This window comes from Geotrypetes seraphini, chromosome 6, assembly GCF_902459505.1.
Source record: "Geotrypetes seraphini chromosome 6, aGeoSer1.1, whole genome shotgun sequence".
Classification (NCBI taxonomy): Eukaryota; Metazoa; Chordata; class Amphibia; order Gymnophiona; family Dermophiidae; genus Geotrypetes; species Geotrypetes seraphini.
This window is the reverse complement of record NC_047089.1, coordinates 15,665,414-15,691,579: the sequence shown is the minus strand read 5'-3', so window position 1 is coordinate 15,691,579 and position 26,166 is coordinate 15,665,414. Positions and strand designations below refer to the sequence as shown.

General features: G+C 44.0%; 2 protein-coding genes across 5 annotated transcripts in view; one reads left to right on the top strand and one right to left on the bottom strand.

Annotated features, from left to right (window-relative positions):
• GDPD4 (glycerophosphodiester phosphodiesterase domain containing 4) overlaps positions 1 to 26,166 on the top strand; it is a 114,019-nt gene that overhangs the window by 83,019 nt on the left and 4,834 nt on the right. The window lies entirely within an intron of this gene.
• MYO7A (myosin VIIA) overlaps positions 5,871 to 26,166 on the bottom strand; it is a 274,560-nt gene continuing 254,264 nt past the window's right edge. For all 4 annotated transcript variants that reach the window (XM_033948255.1, XM_033948254.1, XM_033948252.1 and 1 more), the window contains 7 exons: positions 20,754 to 20,841; positions 19,844 to 19,950; positions 18,261 to 18,446; positions 16,147 to 16,263; positions 9,141 to 9,224; positions 8,789 to 8,908; positions 5,871 to 6,580 (listed from right to left, as the gene is read on the bottom strand). In XM_033948255.1, coding sequence (XP_033804146.1) covers positions 6,491 to 6,580; positions 8,789 to 8,908; positions 9,141 to 9,224; positions 16,147 to 16,263; positions 18,261 to 18,446; positions 19,844 to 19,950; positions 20,754 to 20,841 — 792 coding nt within the window. In that variant the 3' untranslated portion in view covers positions 5,871 to 6,490. The remainder of the gene's footprint in view (positions 6,581 to 8,788; positions 8,909 to 9,140; positions 9,225 to 16,146; positions 16,264 to 18,260; positions 18,447 to 19,843; positions 19,951 to 20,753; positions 20,842 to 26,166) is intronic.

Genomic DNA, 26,166 nt, shown 5'->3' with positions numbered 1-26,166 from the left:
CTGAAGGGAATAGACTTAGTAGATAAGGACAGGTTGTTCACCCTCTCCAAGGTAGGGAGAATGAGAGGGCACTCTCTAAAATTGAAAGGGGATAGATTCCGTACGAACGTAAGGAAGTTCTTCTTCACCCAGAGAGTGGTAGAAAATTGGAATGCTCTTCCGGAGGCTGTTATAAGGGAAAACACCCTCCAGGGATTCAAGACAAAGTTAGACAAGTTTCTGCTGAACAAGAACGTACACTTGTAGGGCTAGTCTCAGTTAGGGTGCTGGTCTTAGACCAGAGGGCCGCCGCGTGAGCGGACTGCTGAGCACGGTGGACCACTGGTCTGACTCAGCAGCGGCAATTCTTATGGTAGATGTGCATTCCACACCTGCTCTATTTTAATCACTACACTTCTCCCTCCGAATTCGTGAGGGTTAGGGGCAGAGCTGGCCCATGAATATGGAAAATTTGTGAATAACTTTTTGGGCCGACTCCTCTGACCCACCCCCCCGCCTCCCTCCTGCATACCAGTCCTTACCTGGTGGTCTAGCGGTGACATGGGGCAGGAGCGATCTTCCTATACTCCTGCCCCGTGCAGAGCCGTCATCAAAAATGTCTGTCGTGAGTTCCCGTGGTCTCACGAGACCACAACAGGAACTCACGGGTGCCATTTTTGATGACGGCTCTGCACGGTGCAGGAGTCTAGAAAGATCGCTCCTGCCCCACGTCACCGCTAGACCACCAGGTAAGGTCTGGAGAGGGCCGTGCAGCCTTTAAAATGTAGGGGAAAAAATTGCGAATAATTGAATTCGGAGGGAGAAGTGTACCGTATTTTCACGCATATAACGCGCACATTATACATGATTTTACAAACCGTGCATAACCATGCACGTTATACGCGTGAGCGCGTTGTACAACTTTTTTTTACATAGTTCCCCCCCCCCCGACGTCCGATTCACCCCCCCCGCAGGACCGCTCACACCCCCACCCCGAAGGACCGCTCACACTTGCACTTGCACCCGGCACCCACACCCGCACCCCCACCCCGATGGACCGCTCGCACCCCCACAGCCTCCCCACCCCCACCCATCATGAAGAAGCTGCCTACCGTTGTCCTGCTGCTTCCTTTTTTGTGGTCCCGGCCCTTCTGTGAGCCCTGCGTCTGCGCTGCTTCCTCTTCCGGCGGTCCCTCCCTTTCTCTGATGTCAGAGAAAGGGCGGGACCGCCGGAAGAGGAAGCAGCGCAGACGCAGGGCTCAGAGAAGGGGCGGGACCGCCGGCAGAGGAAGCAGCAGGACAACAGTAGGCAGCTTCTTCATGATGGGGGGGGAGGCTGTGGGGGTGCGAGCGGTCCATCGGGGTGGGGGTGCGGGTGCAAGTGCGAGTGCGAGCGGTCCTTCGGGGTGGGGGTGCGAGCGCTCCTGCGGGGTGGTGAATCGGACGTCAGGGGGGGGAAGGCATCAGGCTTTCAGGGTGGGGACAGGACTTCAAGGGGGAGAGGAGAGTCGGGGTGGGCGAAAGGAGAGTCGGGGCGGCCAGAGGAGAGTTGGAGCGGGCGAAAGGAGAGTCGGGGCGGCCAGAGGAGAGTCGGGGCGGGCGAAAGGAGAGTTGGGTGGCAACGGGAGAGTCGGGGCGGTGTGCGCGGTATATAAAAATTTCTTTACATAAATTACAGTTTCCCGCGCGCTATACCCGTGTGCCCGTTTTACACGGGTGTGCGGTATATGAGTGAAAATACGGTAAATAGAAAAAAATAAATCTTTTTTTTACCTTTATTGTCTGATTTAATTGTATCACCAAATTGAGGAGAGCTGTTTTAACCAATTTGGTGCTTCAGGATTACACCATCTGGTTCTTTGTATGCCCCTGTGTGCAAAACATTGCCGTTTCGGGACCTAGTTTTTACATTTTATATATTGCTGTGAATAAATTTATTGATGGATGGATTCTGCTTGTTCTGCTATTTCCTATGCCATCTCCTTTTATGAGACAGAGCTGTGGACTTCGTAAGAAGTAGAAACTGAAATGTTTCAGGGCAAATATAATGGTTCATCCGTCCCAACATCGCTCTCAGGTCACCTTATTTATGCATCTCCCTCCGTATTCGCTGTGATAGGGGGATTAACAGAACCACAAATACTGAAAAACCGCAAATAACTTTTTCATATGTTATTTGCTGTTTTCTATTAAAAACCATCGCGAATATGGTGAAACCGCGAATAACTTGATGGGAGACTTGGCCTGTTCCTGAAGGAGAGGCAAAACACGGTGAAGAAAGCACCGGAAATCGGCGATTTTTCTCTGTAAATGCTTGGAATCGGCAATTTCTCTATGCGAGCTGACATAATTTGAGGGAGGAGTCAGCAAGCTAAAAACCGTGAATAATCGAAACCGCAAATGCGGAGGGAGAAGTGTATAACCAAATAATGAGAACTAAACCTTAGGCTTATATACTGCATCTTCTCTATAATAGTAGAGCTTGGCACGGTTTACAAAAAATGAAAAAAAAGAGCAAATACAATGTGAATTTGGCATAGTATGGAGAGGAACGGAATTTACATCTATGAAAATAGCCCCGTTCTCAGATGTTTTCGAAATAGTTGGACTTTCTAATTGTCTTCCTGTGCGCTCACATGTCAGGCAGTGTTCGTTTCTGGCCAAAATAGGTTCAGCAGCTTAATTTCAAAGCAGATCAACAGTGCCCATTTGGATCTTTGCCCAAGAACAAGGCACAAGGAACAAGGCACAGCCCACAAGTAGGACATCCAACGGAGATTTTCAAATGGGAAGAAACTTCCGTGTCTACAAAGAAGGATATTTTCGTTTCAGTAGGGTTACCAGATTTCCTCTTTAAAAAAAAAAGGACACTTGACCCACCCCCACACGAACCTCGTGTCTCCTTCCCCGAGCTCGGAGCCACGTCTGGAGGACCTCAGCGCATGCGTTGAAGCAATGACATCACACACATGCGTGCATGTGAGTGACATCATCATGACGTGGCCTCGAGCTTGTGGTCTTCCAAAACCTGGATAAACTGTCAGGTTTTGGAAATCCCTCCGGGCACCTAGACAGTCCTCTAAAAAGAGGACTTGTCTGGGTTTTCCCGGACATGTGGTAAAGCTATGCTTCGATCACGTACAAGTTACAAAAGCTGCTGTCCGCTGGAGGGATTAAGGCATGACCCTTCCTTAATAAGCCCGAGTGGTTGCTGTCCCCTTCCCTCTGCGGGAAATGTGAAACTGGAAAGGAAAACCAGGAGCTAGGTCAGCTGCAGTTATCACAACCATTTTGAACATAATCACAAGTCCGAGGAATAGCCCAATGCAGTGAGTAGACAGAACCAAGGGAACAGGGTTCCATTCCCACTGGAACTTTAATGCTTTTTAATATTTATAAGCCTTCCAGAAACAGAAAAATATCTATTGTCCTAAATGGTGTCAGGTCAAAAGCGCGCCGGGACAAAGGCGCGCCCAGACAATTGAGCGCAGTGCGGAGGCGCGCGCCGCTCTAAATTACTGTTTTTAGGGCTCCAACGGGGGGGGCGTGGGGGGGGAACCCCCCCACTTTACTTAATAGACATCGCGCCGCGTTGTGGGGGCATTGTGGGGGGTGTGGGGGGTTGTAACCCCCCACATTTTACTGAAAACTTAACTTTTTCCCTGTTTTTAGGGAAAAAGTTAAGTTTACAGTAAAATGTGGAGGGTTACAACCCCCCAAACCCCCCCTAACGCCGGCGCGATGTATATTAAGTAAACTGGGGGGGGGGTTCCCCAACAAAAACCCCCGTCGGAGCCCCTAAAAACTATAATTTTGTGCGGCGCATGCCTCCGCGCTGCGCTCAATTGTCGGTGCGCGCTTTTGTCTTTCGCGCCGTTGTCTATGAACCGTCCTAAATGTATAAGACACTTGGAAGCCTGAAGGCTATTGGAATGGTGAACATTCAGGTATAATTAGGGTTACCAGACGACTGGATTTCCTTTTGAGGACATGTTCGGGGGGGGCCAGACGGCTTTTCAAAATGCAGCACTTTGGGTTTTGAAAAGCCTCTTCTACATTGCGTCGGGCAGGAGGAAATCCGCGCATGATGTAATTGCATGGCATCTGCGCATGCATGGATTTCCTCCTGCCCAATAAGAGCAGGCAGTGTGTATGTGTGTGTGTGGGGGGGGGGGGCTGATGTGGGGCCAGGCTGGGACTGGGGTGTAACAGGGTGGGGATGAGTGGATCTGGGTGGGCCTGGGGGGCGCATCTAGGGGTATGGATTTTACTAGAGTAAAATCTGGCAACCCTATGTATAGTAGGTATTTTTCAGATCCTGGAGGGTCACATTTACAAAAAAAAAAAAAAGTGGGGTTTGAACCTTTTCCCCTTGGTTTATATAGTCCACTCTACTAACTTCTCGGCTACTTTTCTGTTCTGCAGGACCACCTGTGTTCCATATTTTTGAAAATAACGCCAGACATTCATGTCCCTACTTTTGGTATTCAAAAGTTGGAAGTTTCGCTTTGGAAAATGAGCATTCACTTTGGACATTTTGGGCCTGATTCTCCAAAGTGCGTCCCGATTTTAGGCAGCTGGCCAATCAGACCTTAGACTTAGTGGGGATGGGTGGACCCGCTATGCCTAAGGCCTGATTGGTCCAGGCTTCTAGAGCCTGGGCCAATCAGGCCTTAGGCTTCGGCGGGATGGGCCGGGAAGGGGCGGGCCCGCCTCATTTCGACGAGGCAGGCCTGCCGGCTGGAAGGGCAAGAACTGTCTGGCCTTAAGAAAAGGTTAGTTTGGTGGGGTGGAGGTTTGGGGGTTGTTAGCGCCGGGGGGGGGTGCGTCTTCGGGCAGGAGGGATTGGGCACCCTCCTGCCAGCGATCGATATTGTCGGGGGGAGGGGAGGGTGCGTTTTCGGGCAGGAGGGATTGGGCACCCTCCTGCCAGCGATCGGACAGGCCGCGGCCCGCTATACTTACAGCGGCAGAGAGATCCCTTGCCACAATAAGTATAGCGGCCGCGTCTACTTACAATGTAGACCAGCATTTTGCTGGCCTACATTTTAGCGTTTCTCCTCTACTAGAGAGACGCGTAGGGCCGCCTAGGTTCGCCTAAGGTCCGCCTAAGGCCCTTAGGCGAGCTTAGGCATCTTGCGGGTCTCCCTAGGTTCCTGGAGGCACCTTCAGGCCTGCCTGGGGAGCATTTTTTTAAAAAAACGTGCATCCTGATTGGCTGATTAGACAGCTGTAGGACGCCTACAGCTGCCTAAAATCGGGATGCACTTTGGAGAATCAGGCCCTTTCAGTGCAAAAACATCCATTTCACAGCCATAATCAAACAGGAAATCTAGATGCTTTCCTGTTTGATTATGGCCGAGAGAGCATTTTTGGGGGGGAAGTTAGGAGCAGGACTTTTTTGTTTGTATGTGTAACGTAGATGTTTTTTTGAAAATACCCATTCTCTGTGGCTGTCCCGTGGACGACTGCATGTAAAAAATAAGACGTAGGTCTACATAATGATGATTCCTCTTCACTACTTGCTACTGGATGTCCATATTTTAGGCCCTTCTTGGTCCCGCCTAAAACGCACCTAGACCACACCCCTTTGCTATACAGATGTTTTGCAGTGTTCGACATCCATATCCTGCTTTCGCAAATCTGGGATCTGACGATCTGAAAACTGGCGTTTAAATGTCCACATTTCAGGGATGTCCAGAACACAAATAGAGCTTTGCAAACAAACACCGTAATCACAGAACCGAAGTTTCTTAATGAGACAAGCAAATAACCAGAATATGATCTGGGTTAACACAGCCCTGGGGTCTCTCTCATTGCTTTTAGGGTCACAATTCCAGAAGAAACTCTGCAGGGTGAAGAAATGAAAGAATACAAAGCAAATGCTTAACATAGTTTAAATTATTTTCAGCATTTTATATTCCACTCTCATTTAAATACGTCACAACCTGGCATTTTCACTTTTTATAAATCCAAATTTCAACGCATTTTTTTGCAGGTTGTTCATGTGTAAACACTAATATGTCCAGTCAAAGTACAAGGAGATCCCACTCTCTGTAAACACTAGTTGGGCTGTTATGGTTTCATAAATGCTCAACAGCCAAAAAAGTCTATAGAAACAGACTGATCCAATCTATGTTGAGCCAAGTGAGGGCCACCTTAAAATGCCTTTCTTCCCGTGATCCTTTGGAGTTCATTAACGATCGCATCTTTACATTGGAACATTCAAAGTTTTCCGTCGCCATCAATCACCAGCCTGGCTTACTGAGCGCTGAAACTACCCAATATCGTATAGGCACGTGCATCAACCCAAGAGTCACAGATAGTCATCCTCGCTGGAAGGAGACGTTGGATCAGAGCCATCAATATCCGAGTCAGATGAGCTTTGGGATGGACTTCTACTCATTATCCAGACCTTGGAGGAGAAGGTGCTTCCCCAGCTGCAGGGATAACCTACTGGGCGTGATCGATGGATTAAATCCATGGCCCATTGCCAGTATTTTCTCTCAGTTCATTTGCTACCCTTCACATTCCGCTGTTTACTCATTGAAGTCAACATTTGACTGATGTAGGAGGTCAAAAGGTCGTCCATCTTGTATCCCTGTTAGAAAATTAGGACAATTGAGAAACCTCTTCCAATTACCAAACTGTATAACATACGAACAGGGCATGTTCTGTGGTGCAATCATTCTTCTATATATTGCATGCACCTGTGGTACACATAGGACTAAACTGTGCCCCAAAAAATTGGTGCCAGTGCCAAGAGCTATTCTGTAAATGGCGCTCTAAGTTAGGCCCCATTTATAGAATATTGTTCAGTGCTGGGATTCGCGACTAACTTTAGCCACGAGGATTTACACCAACTGAAGCCTGGTGTAGATCCTTGCGCCTAAATTAGGGGCAGATCCCCTTATCACAGGAATGACCTTGATCCGCCTATGACTCTCCCATGGCCGTGCCCCGCCCCCTTTTTGGAGCCATGCAAAAGGATCCCGCGGCTAAATATATCATGTACATGTAAATTAATTCTAATTAGCACCAATTAATTCCAATTATCGGTGCTAATTGACTTATGATCCAATTAAATTATTATTATTATTAAATTGCATGTCTAAATTTGCATGTGCCATGCTGAGCTCCATGTATAGAATTCGGGTGAAAGTAGGCAATTTACATGGCTAACAGCAATACCTGCCTGTACATGAGCTGTCTGAAAACTGCCTTCCCTCGATGTAGTGAAAAGGATGAACCTTCTAGGTGACATTCAACCTTCAGCAGTCAGTGCTGTTTGAAATACTTACCGCTGTGGACAGATTTGGAGCGTAATATTCATTGCTGGCCCATATCCAGCTAGCGCCACTGAATGTCTGGCTATCGGATGGCTCTGAGGTGACCCGGGTGAGGGGGCTAGAGAGAAAGGCCGTGCTAGGGAGGGGGAGGGGGTCGTTTAGGGGTGAGATTAATGGGAGGCAAGGGCAGGGCACCATGAGAGGGATGGGGGTGGGGGAGGGGCAGGATCAGATGTCCTCTTTATTGACTTAGCAAATATGATAGCCCTAGGAAGAATCATACTGGCTAGGTAGAGCGGAGCCTGTGCTGTGAAACTTTTATAAACAAGCATCAAGATCTTGAACTCAACTTGTGGAAACTGGAAACCAATACTTTAACCAGGAAGGCTGTGACACGATGAATTCCACTATCACCAAAGACAATTCAATTACAGGGCACCTAGTAATTGCTGGGGCCTCCTTCCCTCCTTTTCCAGCTCTGGAGATCATAATTAGCCCATCAGGCAAAAGGAAATACTGTATTTAGTTATGACTTCAGAAATGTTAAGAACCTAAGAATAGCCTTACTGGGTCAGACTAATGGTCCTTCAAGCCCAGTAGCCAGTTCTCACGGTGCCAATCCAGGTCACTAGTACCTGGCCAAAACCCAAAGAGTAGCAACATTCTGGAATGCCAAAGAGTTGCAAGGTTCTGGAACCCAAAGAGTAGCAACATTCTAGAACCCCAAAGAGTAGCAGGGTTCCGGAATCTGAAGGAGTAACAACATTCCATGCTACCGATCCAGGGCAAGCAGAGGCTTCCCCCATGTCTTAATAACAGACTATGGACTATTCCTCCAGGAATTTGTCCAAACCTTTCATAAAACCAGCTACGCTATCTGCTTTTGACATCTAATTTGCCATTACTGTGGAGTCTAATTTATATATTTGACACTTGTAACGGATGAGGACCATTCTTCCTACATCTTCTAAAGCAGTAGTTCCCAAACCTGTCTTGGGGGAACCCCAGTCAGTCAGATTTTCTGGATATCCACACTGAGTATACATGACAGAAATTTGCATGTAGTGGAAGCAGGGAATGCAAATCAATATTATGAATATTCATTGCAGATATCCAGAAAACCTGATTGGCTGGGGTGCCCCAAGGACAGGCTTGGGAAGTACTATTCTAGGGCAGTGTTTCTGAACTCAGTCCAGGTTTTGGAAAGGCCCTCTGGGAACCCGGGCAGTCCTCTAAAAAGAGGAAATATGTGAGTTTTCCCCAACGTCTGATAACCCTAGGTCCTGGAGCACTCAGGTTTTCAGGATATCCACAATGAATATGCATAAACTTGATTTGCATACACTGCCTCCATTATACGCAAATTTCTTTCATGTATATTCATTGTGTATATCCTGAAAGCCTGACTGTCATGGGGGCACCGCAGAACCAAGTTGAGAAACAAGGAAAGACTGCTACCACCAAAACACATTCATTTTATCTTAATGCCAACAGTAGGCAGAGAGGACTCTGGATCTCACCAATGACGTTTCACAAAGCAGCTTGCTTCCTCGCACCAGGTTTCCAATTGTAATGTGGAAGTATGTGTTTCCGCTGCTCCAGTTGGAAATTTTCGTGAACGGATGGGTGGTGAGGATGTCCTGATGAAACAGGAGTGAAAGAAATAACGTGCTTTACTCTTACATAACATCTGCATCTCTTCAGTTGAAAACTTGGTCTGAACTATGTATCTCCCTCCACTGTTGGGAGAGTTCGCAGTGCTACGCCATTGCCTCAACATACCTATAGAAATCCCTGGGGTCTAGGGATTACAGGACAGGTACAATGCCAATCAAGGAGAGACCTTGCGTGCAAGTGAAACATTTACTGTACCTTGGTTTTGGGGTCTATCAGGCTGACTCCATGCTTGTTGATAGCTATTAAGAGGATCTCTGGGAAGTTGGGTTCCGTGGTTTGCTGTGGAAAATTAAATCATTTATTAACCATATACTTTATACCAGTGGTCTCAAACTCGCGGCCCGCCAAGTACTATTTTGAGGCCCTCGGTATGTTTATCATAATCACCAAAGTAAAATAAAACAATTTCTTGATCATATGTCTCTTTAGCCATAAATTGCAATATTATTATTAAGACTTAGCCAAAAGGAAAGATTTATAAACTATAAAGAGTCATTTCTTTAATAAGACATTAACTATTTTTTCTGAGGCCCTCCAAGTACCGACAAATCTAAAAGGTGGCCCTGCAAAGGGTTTGAGTTGGAGACCACTGCTCTATACATAGACCAAGTGCTCTAAAACTTCTCTCGTTTGTGACACATAATCCCTCTGTCTCCCAGTGGCCTCTCACACAGTGTTCCTCATTTGATATCTCTACCCCCTTTTGATATGCAGAGTTTTAAAACAAAAAAAAGCTGAATTAAATATATTTATTATTATATATATATATATATATATATATATATTTTTGTCATAACAATTTCTTTCTGCTGCGTTGGAACAAAAACTGTCCTGAATTCTGCTCCACCTCCCCAATGATTTTTAGCTGACTTTAGGCGGAAAAAAGTTAGCTTCCTCAACATTTGAACATGTCGTCAGCGTTACTGTACAATGCAAACCACGAAGGCTATTTAGTGCTGGCTGTGCCTGGGTATTAGTGCAAATATCAAGACTGCTGGAAGTTTTGGGGGAAACCAATGATATATTCAGCACAGTACTCGGATAATTATCTGAACGAGTTAGGGCAGAAAATAGACCAAATGCCGAAGAGATCGCAGCTGCCCTACACCGCTGGAGATCCAAGCCACGCACCAGCGAGGGGGGTTCCTAAAAAGGTACTGGGGGTAGGGGGATGAATGTAAAAGGCAGGGGAAGATACCGGAAGATAAGCTGCGGCTAATACCATGGGGTGGCTTATCTTCCATTTTTTAAACATAGGCCGCCCTTTTCTGCGGCCTATACATGGGTGCGGCCTATGCAGAGGGGCAGCCTATATGCAGGGAAATACGGTACTAATCTTTTGTAAACCGCATTAAACTATCTGGTTATGCGGTCTAGAAACTGATGTATTGTATTAAAATAATTTCTTAGCCGCTTAAACCTAAGAGGTTTACAGGATACATTCATCATAATAAAAACATACATATCCTCCAGTAGTCATCCCCATAGGTCCTGTCTGTTGAGTCTTTGAATAGCAAGCACACAAACTAAACTAAACCTTAAGTTTGTATAGCGCATCATCTCCATAAAGATAGAGCTCGGCACGGTTTACAGGTAAATTCAATAAATGAGGGAAGGACATAATAAGAAATTAGAGGTTATGAAGAAGATAGCTAGCTTTACATTTTAAATAGATAGCTTTACGTTTTGGAGAAAAGCCAGGTTTTCAGATGCTTTGCGAATAATTGGAGCCTAGCAGGGCAGGGAGGTTGTTCCAAAGCTTAGTGAATTTGATGAAAAGGGATTTTCCTAATTTATCTGCATACATGATGCCTTTTAATGAGAAAGAGAAAGAGAGAAAAAAAAAAGAGAAAAAGAGAGAGGAAGAGAGAGAAAAAAAGAGAGGAAGAGAGAGATATAGAGAGAAAATAAGAGAGGAAGAGAAACTAAACTAAACCTTAAGTTTGTATACCGCATCATCTCCATAAAGATAGAGCTCGACACGGTTTACAGGTAATTCAATAAACAAGGAATTTTTTTGATAAACAAATGTGAACCGCCTAGAACTCCCTGGGTATGGCGGTATATAAAAATAAAGTTATTATTATTATTATATAATAAGAAATTAGAGGTTATGAAGAGGATAGCTAGCTTTACATTTTAAATAGATAGATTTACATTTTGGAGAAAAGCCAGGTTTTCAGATGCTTTCGGAATAATTGGAATGAGCCTAGGTTCCGTAGCGGGGCAGGGAGGTTATTCTAAAGCTCAGTGAATTTGAAGAAAAGGGATTTCCCTAATTTATCTGCATACATGATGCCTTTTAATGAGAAAGAGAGAAAAAAAAGAGGGAGAGAAAAAAAGAGAGGAAGAGAGAGAAAAAAGAGAGGAAGAGAGAGAGAGAGAGAAAGAAGAGTGAGAAAAAAGAGAGGAAGAGAGAGAGAAAAAAAAGAGAGGAAGAGAGAGAAAGAAAAGAGAGAGAGAGGAAGAGAAATTAAACTAAACCTTAAGTTTGTATACCGCTTCGAACTTCACGGTATAGCGGTATATAAGAAATAAATTATTATTATTATTATCTTCATAAAGATAGAGCTCAGCACGGTTTACAGGTAATTCAATAAATGAAGGAAGGACATAATAAGACATTAGAGGTTATGAAGAGGATAGCTAGCTTTACATTTTAAATAGACAGCTTTACGTTTTGGAGAAAAGCCAGTTTTTCAGATGCTTTCGGAATAATTGGAATGAGCCTAGGTTCCGCAGCGGGGCAGGGAGGTTGTTCCAAAGCTCAGTGAATTTGAAGAAAAGGGATTTCCCTAATTTACCTACATACATGACGCCTTTTAATGAGAATGAGAAAGAGAGAGAGAAAAAAGAAGAGAGAGAGAGAGAAAAAAACAAGACAGAGAGAGGAAGAGAGAGAAAAAGAGGAAGAGAGAGAGAGAAAAAAAAAGAGAGAGAGAGGAAGAGAAACTAAACTAAACTTTAAGTTTGTATACCGCATCTTCTCCATAAATATAGAGCTTGATACGGTTTACAGGTAATTCAATAAATGAGGGAAGGACATAATAAGAGGGTAGCTAGCTTTACATTTTGGAGAAAAGCCAGGTTTTCAGATGCTTTCGGTATAATTGGAATGAGCCTAGGCTCTGCAGCGGGGCAGGGAGGTTGTTCCAAATTTGAAGTGAATTTGAAGAAAAGGGATTTCCCTAATTTACCTGCATACATGACGCCTTTTAACGAGGGGAAAAATAGTTTGAGTATGTGGACGGTTCTGGTAGTGTCAGGTCTCGAAGAATTAGGGGAGGAAGAATGCCATGTAGATCTTGAATGTTAGGCAGGTACATTTAAAGTGAATCCTAGAAATCACCGGAAACCAGTGAAGTTTTGAAAGAAGCGGGGAAACATGGTCGTATTTGCTTTTTGCGAAGATCAACCTAGCCACAGTGTTCTGGATCCGCTGAAGTCTTTGAACATTTTTCTTGGTTAGACTTAGATAGATGGAATTACAATAGTCCAGTCTGGAAAGAATGATTGATAGTACAAGGAGAGCAAAATGTTGTTGGCGGAAGCAGGATCTCACTTTCCTCAACATGTGAAGACTAAAAAAACATTTTTTTTAAACCAGAGAGTTGAGATGATCATTAAAGGAAAGTGTAGAGTCAATAACGATGCCCAAAAACAGTGCTTGAGAATTCGATCTGCAGTGAGGGACCAAAAGGTAGTGAAATGAGCGTGGGTAACTTGTCTAATTTTTGGCTAACTCACTATCCACCTAATACCATGCGCTGTCGCGCAAATCTCCAATGCACTCTTACAAGACAGTTCTTAGAGATTAACCCGGATCTCAAGTGCTCACAGCCATAGTATTGAGGTAATTTTCAAAGTCAATGGCCGATACCGTGAGCTATCATTGATCCCTTTTTATATTCTCTATGTCTGTATTACGTGCATTTTATTCATCTATTGATTTATTTTAGTATTTCTCATAAATTAATTATAAATATATAAATATATAAATTCTTTCTTTTGCTTTTCCATATATCGTAAATTCACTTAGCTTTTTTCTTTTTTTCTTTATTGATTTATTTTAGTATTTCTCATAAATTAATTATAAATATATAAATATATAAATTCTTTCTTTTGCTTTTCCATATATCGTAAATTCACTTAGCTTTTTTCTTTTTTTCTTTATATTTCGTCTGTCATTTGTTTCTCCTTTTCTATGTTATTTTCTTTCCTCCATTTCTCTACGGAAGATCTCCGTTTCGCACCCAAGCTTTACCACGGGGCTTCTTCAGGAAAACAACAACTTTCTCTCGCTTTTTGTTCTCAATACGAAGTTATTTCAAATCAGAGTCTCTAATCAATTTTGAGAAGCTTGTTCTTTGTCTGTGTGAACAGCTTCAGAGGATCGGAGAATATTATTCACACAGACAAAGAACAAGCTTCTCAAAATTGATTAGAGACTCTGATTTGAAATAACTTCGTATTGAGAACAAAAAGCGAGAGAAAGTTGTTGTTTTCCTGAAGAAGCCCCGTGGTAAAGCTTGGGTGCGAAACGGAGATCTTCCGTAGAGAAATGGAGGAAAGAAAATAACATAGAAAAGGAGAAACAAATGACAGACGAAATATAAAGAAAAAAGAAAAAAGCTAAGTAAATTTACGATATATGGAAAAGCAAAAGAAAGAATTTATATATTTATATATTTATAATTAATTTATGAGAAATACTAAAATAAATCAATAAAGAAAAAAAGAAAAAAGCTAAGTGAATTTACGATATATGGAAAAGCAAAAGAAAGAATTTATATATTTATATATTTATAATTAATTTATGAGAAATACTAAAATAAATCAATAGATGAATAAAATGCACGTAATACAGACATAGAGAATATAAAAAGGGATCAATGATAGCTCACGGTATCGGCCATTGACTTTGAAAATTACCTCAATACTATGGCTGTGAGCACTTGAGATCCGGGTTAATCTCTAAGAACTGTCTTGTAAGAGTGCATTGGAGATTTGCGTGACAGCGCATGGTATTAGGTGGATAGTGAGTTTCACAATAGTAGATTGAGTGGAAAATAATTTTTGGCTAAGCCAGAGTAGTAGGAGGTGGCTGTACATCAGTGCTTTGAGGCTGGTTGATCTGCATGAGGTTGATTACTGTCAAACATCTGCATGAAAGCACCTTTAAGATTATAGTGATACCTTGGAAGCCGAACTTAATCCGTTCCAGAACCCCATCTGAGTTCCAAATCGTTCAAGTTCCAAGACAATTTTTCCCCTTTAAAATAATAGTAACTAGATTAATCCGTACCTGGGTCCCACAAACTCAAATTTTAACAGTAAATACATTGAATATTAAGATAAAATATTAATAAATAATAATACAGTACAGTATTTTCTTCACTACACTACCCAAAGGTGAAAATCACATCAGATGCTTCCACTACAGCTTCCGACAATGAACTGAACGAAGTATGGGTGGCTCGAGTGCTGGGGGAAACGTACGCACAAACACATACGAACAACATGCAGGGCGTTCGGATACCAAAGCAGCGCTCGGATTTCGGGGCAAAATTTGCTCAAATTTTTCATTCGGCTTCCTAGTTGTTTGAGTACTGGGGCGTTCGGATTCCAAGGTATCCCTGTGTGTGCTGTCATACAGATGTTTGGCAATAACATAGGAGGCTCATAGGAGGCTGTTGAACAAACTTGAAGGGCTGAAGTTAGGACCCAAAGTGGTGAACTGGGTCAGAAACTGGCTGTCGGACAGACGCCAGAGGGTGGTGGTTAATGGAAGTCGCTCGAAGGAAGGAAAGGTGACGAGTGGAGTCCCTCAGGGTTCGGTGCTGCGGCCAATCCTGTTCAATATGTATGTAAGTGACATTGCTGAAGGGCTAGAAGGAAAAGTGTGCCTTTTTGCAGATGATACCAAGATTTGTAACAGAGTAGACACCGAAGAGGGAGTGGAAAATATGAAAAAGGATCTGCAAAAGTTAGAGGAATGGTCTAATGCCTGGCAACTAAAATTCAATGCAAAGAAATGCAGAGTAATGCATTTGGGGATTAATAATCGGAAGGAACCGTATATGCTAGGAGAGAGAAGCTGATATGCACGGACGGGGAGAGGGACCTTGGGGTGATAGTGTCCGAAGATCTAAAGGCGAAAAAAACAGTGTGACAAGGCAGTGGCTGCTGCCAGAAGGATTCTGGGCTGTATAAAGAGAGGCGTAGTCAGTAGAAGGAAGAAGGTGTTGATGCCCCTGTACAGGTCATTGGTGAGGCCCCACTTGGAGTATTGTGTTCAGTTTTGGAGACCGTATCTGGCGAAAGACGTAAGAAGACTTGAGGCGGTCCAGAGGAGGGCGACGAAAATGATAGGAGGCTTGCGCCAGAAGACGTATGAGGAGAGACTGGAAGCCCTGAATATGTATACCCCAGAGGAAAGGAGAGATAGGGGAGATATGATTCAGACGTTCAAATACTTAAAGGGTATTAACGTAGAACAAAATCTTTTCCAGAGAAAGGAAAATGGTAAAACCAGAGGACATAATTTGAGGTTGAGGGGTGGTAGATTCAGGGGCAATGTTAGGAAATTCTACTTTACGGAGAGGGTGGTGGATGCCTGGAATGCGCTCCCGAGAGAGGTGGTGGAGAGTAAAACTGTGACTGAGTTCAAAGAAGCGTGGGATAAACACAGAAGATTTAGAACCAGAAAATAATATTAAATATTGAACTAGGCCAGTTACTGGGCAGACTTGCACGGTCTGTGTCTGTGTATAGCCGTTTGGTGAAGGATGGGCTGGGGAGGGCTTCAATGGCTGGGAGGGTGTAGATGGGCTGGAGTAAGTCTTAACAGAGATTTCGGCAGTTGGAACCCAAGCACAGTACCGGGTAAAGCTTTGGATTCTCGCCCAGAAATAGCTAAGAAGAAAAAAAAAAAAAAAAAAATTTAAATTGAATCAGGTTGGGCAGACTGGATGGACCATTCGGGTCTTTATCTGCCGTCATCTACTATGTGTGCTGTCATACAGATGTTTGGCAATAATCAAGAATTCAATGGGGGATATCCTGAAAACCTCGACTGGCTGGGTGTGCTCCGAGGACTGGGTTGAAAATCTGTGTTTGAGGCTGTACCAGCTCAGTCATGTGTTATCTCACGTTGCGCTCGGAAAAGGTGGCGACGCCAAAAACAGAACAGGGATAGTACCTTCACTTCAAAGAAAGCAGATCCAAACGAAGGCCACTTGAAGACGATCTTCAGGAAGGCGAGCTTGGCTTCTTCACGCGTTTTGCCAGAATGCTTGTTGAAATAGGCCACAATGGACTGAAGTAGGGAAAGCAAACAGGAGAAATAGGTTAGGCTCATGCCTAGGTGAGTTATATTCAGTTATACCTCTGGTCCATCTAGCCCGGCATCCTGTTTCCACAGCTGACCAATCTAGGTCCCAAGTGCCTAGCAGAAACCCAAATAGTAGCAACATTTCAGACTAATGATTCCAGGGTAAGCAGTGGCTTCCCCCATGTCTGCCCCAATAGTAGACGATGGACATTTCCTCCAGGAACTTGTCCAAACCTTTTTTAAACTCAGGTTAACTGTTGTTGCCACATCCTCTGGCAATGAATTCCATTCATTCATTCAATTTTCTATACCATTCTCCCAGAAGAGCTCAGAACGGTTTACATGAATTTATTCAGGTACTCAAGCATTTTTCCATGTCTGTCCTGGTGGGCTCACAATCTGTTTAATGTACCTGGAGCAATGAGGGGGATTAAGTGACTTGCCCAGGGTCACAAGGAGCAGCGTGGGTTTGAATCCACAACCTTAGGGTGCAGAGGCTGTAGCTTTAACCACTGCGCCACTCTAGAAACCAAAATGTAGTAAAAGGGAGCTAAGTATAGGACAATCCAGCCATTGTGACATCACTGCTGAGGCTGGCTCTTAGGCATTGGTGGAATGAGGCATTATGACATCATAATACCAGCTCTGGTTATCAGAGGTTGAAACTTTTCACACTATTTACTCAACTTTCTACACTGTTCTCCCAGGGGAGCTCAGACTAGTTTACATGAATCTATTAAGGTACTGAAGCATTTTCCCCTGTCTGTCCCAGTGGGCTTACAATTTATCTAATGTACCTGAGGCAATGGGGGAATTAAGGGGCCAAGGGGCACAAGGAGCAGTGGGGATTTAAACACACAACCTCAGGGTGCTGAGGCTGTAGCTTTAACCACTGCGCCACTCTAGAAATCAAAATGTAGTAGATGTGAACCAAGTGCAGGGCAATCAAGCCATTGTGACATCACTGATGAGGTTGGCTCTGATTGGTGGAATGAGGCATTATGACATCACAATACCAGCTCTGGTTATCAGAGGCCGAAACTTTTCACACTATTTATTTATTCAATTTTCTATACAGTTCTCCCAAGGGAGCTCAGAACGGTTTACATGAATTTATTCAGATATTCAAACTTTTTCCCTAACTGTCCCAGGGGCTCCCACTCTCTCTAATGTACCTGGGGCAATAGGAGGATTAAGTGACTTGCCCAGGGTCACAAGGAGCAGTGCAGGGTTTGAACCCACAACCCCAGTGTGCTGAGTCTGTAGCTTTAACCACTGCGCCACACTCTCCCCAGAGCTTAACTATTCTTTGAGTATTTACACCTATTGGTTGGAGATGGCTTGGGAAAATCCACTGCTTTATTCCTAGGCTAAGCAGTATAAATTTGTTTTACTACTTGGGATCTAGCTAGGTACTTGGGACCTGGGTTGGCCATTGTTGGAAACAGGGTACTAAGCTTGGTGGACCTTTAGTCTGTCCTAGAATGGCAACTCTTATGTTCTTATGTGAGCCAAGTAAAGGACAATCGAGCCATTGTAACATCACTGGTGAGGTTGGCTCTTAGGCATTGGTGGAATGAGGCATTATGACATCACAATCTCAACTCTGGAATGTTGCTCTCATTGGGGTTCCGGAATCTTTTGTTACTCTTTTGGATGCCAGAATCTTGCTATTCTTTAGGATTCTGATTGGAATGTTGCTACTCCTTGGGTTTTGGCCAGGTACTAGGGCCCTGGATTGGCCACCGTGAGAACAGGCTACTGGGCTTGATGGACCATTGTTCTGACCCAGTAAGGCTATTCTTATGTTCTTAAAGGTATTTCCATATTACTTCATTGAGTATCCCTTAGTCTTTGTAATTTTTGAAAGAGTAAAAAATTCAATTCACTTTTACATCTTCCTATATATGATAAAAGTTCAAAAAATGGCTTGTGATGCTCAGACTTAGCCACATTTGAAATGTTTCTGGCCAAGTTCTCACCCTTTTCCAGTCATCTGGATTGATTTGCCGGATCAGGTCCTGAGGCACCAGCTCCCTCAGCATTTTGGGAATGTTGGGGAAGTAAGACTTATCATCCTCAAACCTTACTCTGTAGATAAGTGCGGCAAGCTGCAACACGTCCTCCCGTGAACACTTGTGGTACCCACGTAAGTATTTTGGCAATTCCTGTGGAGAAAACCTTGTTCTTTATTAAATCACCATAAAATATTATTAGTGCTGGATGAGAAAGGGTCCCTTCACTAATCATCATGAAATCACTAAAAAAAGAGTCCTAGAGGGCACTTTAAACAGAAGATAAACTATTATCACTTTATCAAGCTCTCTCTCTCTCATCTTTATCGAACTCTGTAGCTCTCATCATCTGCTTATCACAATTCATGTTATTCTTCCTTCATAAAACATTGGAAGGCCTGTATTTTTCAAAAGTATTGGGATCAGGAGAACTGCAAGCTGTCTTATTATCAAGATCATGTGAAAATGCATTAGAAGGTTTTTTTTGTTGTTGATACTGAAGGGGATAGACTTAGTAGATAAAGACAGGTTGTTCATCCTCTCCAAGGTAGAGAGAACGAGAGGGCACTCTCTAAAGTTAAAAGGGGATAGATTCCGTACAAACGTAAGGAAGTTCTTCTTCACCCAGAGAGTGGTAAAAAACTGGAACGCTCTTCCGGAGGCTGTTATAGGGAAAAACACCCTCCAGGGATTCAAGACAAAGTAGATAAAGACAGGTTGTTCACCCTCTCCAAGGTAGAGAGAACGAGAGGGCACTCTCTGAAGTTAAAAGGGGATAGATTCTGTACGAACATAAGGAAGTTCTTCTTCACCCAGAGAGTGGTAGACGACTGGAACGCTCTTCCGGAATCTATTCTAGGGGAAAACACCCTCCAGGGATTCAAGACAAAGTTGGACAAGATCCTGCTAAACTGGAACATACGCAGGTGAGGCTGGACTCATTTAGAGCAGTGTTCTTCAACCTTTTTACACCTAAGGACCGGCAGAAATAAAAGAATTATTTTGTGGACCGGCATTGGCCCGCAGACCGGCGGTTGAAAAACACTGGGCTAAGTCATGGGCCAGACCCTGCCCATCTCTACCCAGTCTCCACCCCAGACCCTGCCCCCTAGTTCTAATTGTAACACTATTTTTTCCATTCATTTTTCATATATACACATAATATAGTCTTATTAACAACGCATTGATCGCACCGTGGACCGGCAGTTGAAGAACACAGTTTTGGGCCTGATGCACATGCTGGCCCTGTGGACCGGCAGAAAATTTCTGTGGACCGGCACCTGTCCATGCATAAAGCTCAGACTCCTCTAATTGACTTACAAATGTATTCACTCTGCAGCTTCTCCAATCATGTGCTCCCTTGGTGTCTCTTTACAGATGTGATGCTTATAGAATTACCTTCTGGGTGTGAAGTGTTGCTGAGCACAAAATTTAATATCTCGTAGAAGGATGCAATATTCACATCATTATACAACCTTTCATGCATTCCCCTACTGTATAGGGCTTACTTTATACTGCAATGCAAACCTTTTCCCACATTTGTCATGTACCTGGTAATAGTGGAAGATCGAGTCTGCCATTGAATCCTTTCCAGGAATGGTGTTTGTCCAAAGTTTCTTCATAAAGAACACCTGGTAGGTGAGTGAAGGCACTATCCCTGCAAGAGAGGACCCTGTCAAAGCAGCTCCTGATTGGTGTAGCCTGACTTTACTACAGGAAGAGGCGGTCGGAGCAGACCGCGAGTGATTTTCTTCACCCGCCAGCGCTACAGCTGCCCTCTCCTGCCTTTTGACAGCCAAAAAACCACATTTGCGGTTTTTTGAAATTCACGGGGGTTCCTGTAACGTAACCCCTGCGAATTTCGGGGTAGTACTGTATATGCAAATCCCTCTCTTGCAATAAAGCTTTATGGATTAGAACAGGTAGGCCCGGGGTGACTTATGTAAGAGTAGGGGAAACAAGTTTCAGCCCCTTTAAAATATTGCCCTGGAGCATCCTAGAAGTACATGGTAGAGTAAACACTCTGCCTTATCCTTACTCAGAGAAAGAAAACACTAAATAGATTCCCATTCAGTGGCCTAGCGAGGGTAAGAGGTGCCCCCCTGTGCCCTCCTCTTTGCCCCCCCCTCTGGCCATACTCACGCCCTTCCTTCTCCCTGTATCTCTTTAAATCTTCGCCAGCCTGCTTTTCATGCTGGCGTTGGCTTTCCCTTTGACATCACTTCCTGGCCCTGCAACCCGGAAGTGATTTCAGAGGGGAGCCAGGCTGGTGTGAGCAGCAGGCTGGAACAGTTGCTTGCGCTGGCAAAGATTTAAAGAGGTGGGGGTGGAGATGGGGAAGGGAGGGTGCGAGTGTGTTGTGGGGGAGGGGAGGTGGGAGAGGTGCCAACAACCCCCATCAAGACAGCGCTCATCTACAGTAAAACAACATAGGTGTCTAAGTGACTTGAAATTTATTACCATCTTTAGCAGGTCGGGCTTTCTTTATCCAATCGGTGAGATGCCTTACAAAGTCAAAGAAGAAATCGCCTTCCGGGACACTGATCACCTGCAGAGAAACCCCATAGTTACAAAATAATCTATTAACGCCACGCCTGGACCTTGTGGATGAGGCAGAGAAATAATCTAAAAGTACTTTTGTCAGAAGAACTGATTAAATCCCCCTCCCCAAAACAAACCAACTCTAAATTTCCTTCGACTGCGAGGGCGCATTAAAGAGTAAAAGCAGAGACACTACTACTACAGCTACTGAAAAGGCGTACGCAGCGCTGTACATTTTAACATACAATAGACAGTCCCTGCTCAGAAGAGCTTACAATTTAATTTAGACAGGACATTACAGGGTTGGGGAGATTATGGTAGAGGGAATGATACAGTGGGTCTAGGTATCCGACAATGTTAACCAGAGTAAGTAATTTGATTTATTCTAATAATCCACTCTATCACACTCCTACGTTCTGATGCCATTGTATCATCAGGTAATATCTTTTATCTCATATTGCCTCAGCTGAAATGTCCTGAAAACAAACTCAAGGGACATGGCTGGCATCATTCTACTGTACACAGCGCAATGCACAGTGCCAGAGTATCCAACTTTCATATGCCACACCATGCATGTAGTACCACATTATCCAGTCATTGCATGCTATTTAGTACCACCCTACAGGGTATTATCCCCCTGCATATAATACCCAGAGCACAAGAAACAGATGCCAGGTGGACTGCTCCAAAGCAAAATCTAAATATTACAACAATCACCCGACATGGTCCACGTTTCGCCCACTCTTGAGCTGCTTCAGGGGTATAGTACTGCATGTGGGAAGGCTAAAGGATTTGCAATCTCATCGAAAAGTTTGCTGTTGGCAGTGAGTAGAGTCTGTGCCCCTGCTGCTCTGCATTTTGGGGGGTGAAAACAAAAACTGTGGATACAGATGTTCTGGAAATAATTTATTATACACTGACATATAAAACCATGAAAATTCATTTTCAAAAGTACAATGATAAAAAATACGGTGATAAAAATCCAACCAGACCCTACACGGTCCGTGTTTCGGCGAACACGCCTTCCTCAGGGGTCCAATGGTTTGCAACCTCACATATAAAGAATTGGACTGAAAACAGTCTATTGTCTTTAAACATGTGAGCAAAGAACACCGCAGACAAGCTGAAGTAGCAAAAAAATGCCCATCTGCACTAACCATTATCTCTCTCCTTATTGGCTAAGGCTCTTAATATTTGCATCTCCTCTTCCTATAGGCTAAGGCTCTTTACACCTGCATTGTGAGGTCATAGGGCTTTATGGTTATAGAAACATGATGGCAGATAAAGGCCAAATGGCTCATCTAGTCTGCCCAACAAAGAAAAATGAGGAAACCCGATGATCCACCGATGAAAACAAAAACTGTGGATACAGATGTTCTGGAGATAATTTATTAAACGCTGAAATATAAAACCATGAAAATTCAATTTAAAAAGTACAATGATAAAAAATACAGTGATAAAAATCTAACCGGACCCTACACGGTCCGTGTTTCGGCGAACACGCCTTCCTCAGGGGTCCAATGGTTTGCAACCTCACATATAAAGAATTGGACTGAAAACAGTCTATTGTCTTTAAATGTGTGAGCAAAGAACACCGCAGACAAGCTGAAGTAGCAAAAAAATGCCCATCTGCACTAACCATTATCTCTCTCCTTATTGGCTAAGGCTCTTAACATTTGCATCTCCTCTTCCTGTAGGCTAAGGCTCTTTACACCTGCATTGTGAGGTCATAGGGCTTTATGGTTATAGAAACATGATGGCAGATAAAGGCCAAATGGCTCATCTAGTCTGCCCAACAAAGAAAAATGAGGAGACCCGATGATCCACTGATGAAAACAAAAACTGTGGATACAGATGTTCTGGAGATAATTTATTAAACACTGACATATAAAACCATGAAAATTCAATGAAAAAAGTACAATGATAAAAAATACAGTGATAAAAATCCACCCGTACCCTACATGGTCTGTGTTTCGGCGAACACGCCTTCCTCAGGGGTCCAATGGTTTGCAACCTCACATATAAAGAATTGGACTGAAAACAGTCTATTGTCTTTAAATGTGTGAGCAAAGAACACCGCAGACAAGCTGAAGTAGCAAAAAAATGCCCATCTGCAGTAACCATTATCTCTCTCCTTATTGGCTAAGGCTCTCAACATTTGCATCTCCTCTTCCTATAGGCTAAGGCTCTTTACACCTGCATTGTGAGGTCATAGGGCTTTATGGTTATAGAAACATGACGGCAGATAAAGGCCAAATGGCTCATCTAGTCTGCCCAACAAAGAAAAATTTTTTATCATTGTACTTTTTAAATTGAATTTTCATGGTTTTATATGCCAGTGTATAATAAATTATCTCCAGAACATCTATATCCACAGTTTTTGTTTTCATCGGTGGATTGTTTTCACTGTGGATCATCGGGTCTCCCCATTTTTCTTTGTTGTGCTGCGTTTTGGGGGGAACAGAAGAGTGGATGTACCAGTTTGTAGTTTAATAAGCGTCCAAATAACTTAAAAACAATCCACAGGATAGAAACCAAGGGTTCCTTTTACTTAGCTGCGCTAGCGTTTTTAGCACACGCAGCATTTTAGCATGCGCTAAACCCACCCTACATGGCTAGAACTAACGCCAGCTCAATGCTGGCATTAGCGTCTAGTGCGAGCTATTCCACGCATTAATGCCCTAACGCAGCTTAGTAAAAGGAGCCCCAAATAATGTATGCAATAAAAATGACCCAACATGGGCAAAATAAAAATGCTTTCCTTGGGGGGGGGGGGGGGGGTCTTACAGGGTCCGTGGCTGTCTTGCATGTAGGAGACGTGTTTAGCGTCCGAATAAAAGTTTGATTGGATACGTTACACCCTGAGGCAGCTGAATAGTGAAACGCTGGCCATCGTCGGTGTACCGATCAACGAAGATAAGTTGAACTTTTTCATCTATCTTCATTGCACTTTAATACAGTGCAGTGCTTGATTCATGCAAAGGAGGTTTTTTAGCCAGTGAGGTGAACGCTCCACCACTGCTATTCCACCATTGTGGAGGTGGGAGAGCCCATGTCTGAGGCTTTTTCCTCCGTTTGAAATTGATATTTCAAACCTGTGCTGTATCACTAAAATACCATCTGACATTGTGCATTTTACCATTGTGGAAGTGTTTCATTGAATTATTTGTTGGTTCTCACAATATCCGAGTTTTTTGGCTGTCTTGCAATCCACAAACGTAAAAGTCACGTTGGAGCCTTGTGAGCTGCTGGTTTGGAGCCTCTTAAAGTCTTGGATTTTTTGGTGACTTTTATGTTTTTTTATATTTAAGACAGCTAAGGACCCTATAAGACCCTTGAGGAAGGCTTTTTTATTTTGCCGAAACACGGCCCATGTTGGGTCATTTTTATTGTATACATGATTTGGTTTCTATCCTGTGGGTCGCTTGTGACTGTGTACACCCTTTGTCGATTGGTTTCAAGTTCTTTGGACGCTTATTAAACTACAAACTGGTAAATCGGATCTTCTGTTCCACTATCTTTTTGCTGTTTTGCCGCTTCATTTCCTTTGTGGAACCTTTTGGTGCCCTTTGGATTTTTGCAGTTTGGTCTGCTGTGCAATTTTGCACGGTATCAGGTCAAAAGTGCGCCGGGACAAAGGCGCGCCCAGATAATTGAGCGCAGCGCGGAGGTGCGCGCCGCTCAAAATTACTGTTTTGGGGGCTCTGACGGGGGGGGCATGAGAGGGAACCCCCTCACTTTACTTAATAGACATCGCGCCGCGTTGGGGGGGCGTTGGGGGGGTTTGGGGGGTTGTAACCCCCCACATTTTAATGAAAACTTCACTTTTCCCCTGTTTTTAGGGAAAAAGTTACGTTTACAGTAAAATGTGGAGGGTTACAACCCCCCAAACCCCCCACAATGCCGGCGCGATGTCTATTAAGTAAAGTGGGGGGGGGGTTCCCCAACAAAAACCCCCGTCGGAGCCCCTAAAAACAGTAATTTTGAGTGGTGCGCGCTCTCAGCGCTGCGCTCAATTGTCTGGGCGTGCCTTTGTCTTTCGCGCCGTTGTCTATGAACCTTTTTGCACATTTTAGTTGGGGATTGCAAATCCTTTAGCCTTCCCACTCCTGAAGTAGCCCATGAACGGGCGAAACGCGGACCACTTCGGGTGATGGGCTTAATATTCAGGTTTGGTTTTTGGACCAGTCCGCCTGGGATCTGTTTCTTTTGCATCACTGCTGTTGCAGATCTGAAGAGCTTCTCTGTGGCTGCAGATTACTACCATAGCATCCCATCATCACATGCCCTGTAGTACCATTCCTTTACATAGATAGCAGAGCACAGTAGAATCTCAGTTAACTGGCAAAAAAAATCATCAGGGGGGAAAAACTAACCCATTTAATATCATATGACCTCATTCTGGAATTTATCTGGACAAAGAACAATGTTAAGTAGAAATTTAGCAGGTAACATTCCCCACCCTTTTATCATTTGTTTTGGAATTGTATTTAATCCAATTTTTTTTAGCCCCCCCCCTCTCAATTGCATTTTTACGTCATAATTGTTTTTAATGTTCTGTTTGTTGGTTTTTTTTTATTTTTTCCATTTTTAATTTTTGTAAACCACATTGGATTTGGATATTGCAATCATATCAAATATTTTAAATAAACTTGGAACTTGAAAAATAAGTCCCCTGAAGCGCCAGCGGTCCTGAGCCATGAACTCCCTCCCTCCTTCAAGCCCCAAAGCAGTAGAAGCAGTGGCACCTTCCCCCACAAAAGCACCAGTGGTTCTGAGCCACAAACCCCACCTCCCTCCCTCTCTCAAGCTCTGGAGCAGCAGAAGCAGGCGGCGATCCTGAGCCACAAACCCCCCTCGCTCCCTTCCTTCCCTGAAGCAGCAGCCAGTCAGCAGGAGACAAAGCTCAAAACAGGCTCCTCATGGCCAGCCCCAGCAGGGCCTTTCCTCTGACGTGTGATGCGTCAGAGGAAAGGCCCTGCCGGGGCTGACTGCGAGCAGCCTGTTTTGAGAGCTGCCTCCTGCTGACCAGATGTCACTTCAGGTAAGGAAGGGAGTGAGGGAGGGAGAAAGGGAGCAAGGTACTTCAGGGTGATAGGGAGGGAATTGAGATCTGGCAGACACTCCTCGTACAGTACTGTATTATTCAGTAACTCTCAGGCAACCAGAAAATCAGTTATCAGGCATCCACCAATCCCCATGGATGCCGGATAACTGAGATTCTACTGTAGTCATACAATCTTATACCAGAAAATCCCATTGCTTACCATATCAGAGTACCCAGCTTTTGTGTGCTATATACATAGGGTTACCAGAAGTCCGGATGTCTGGG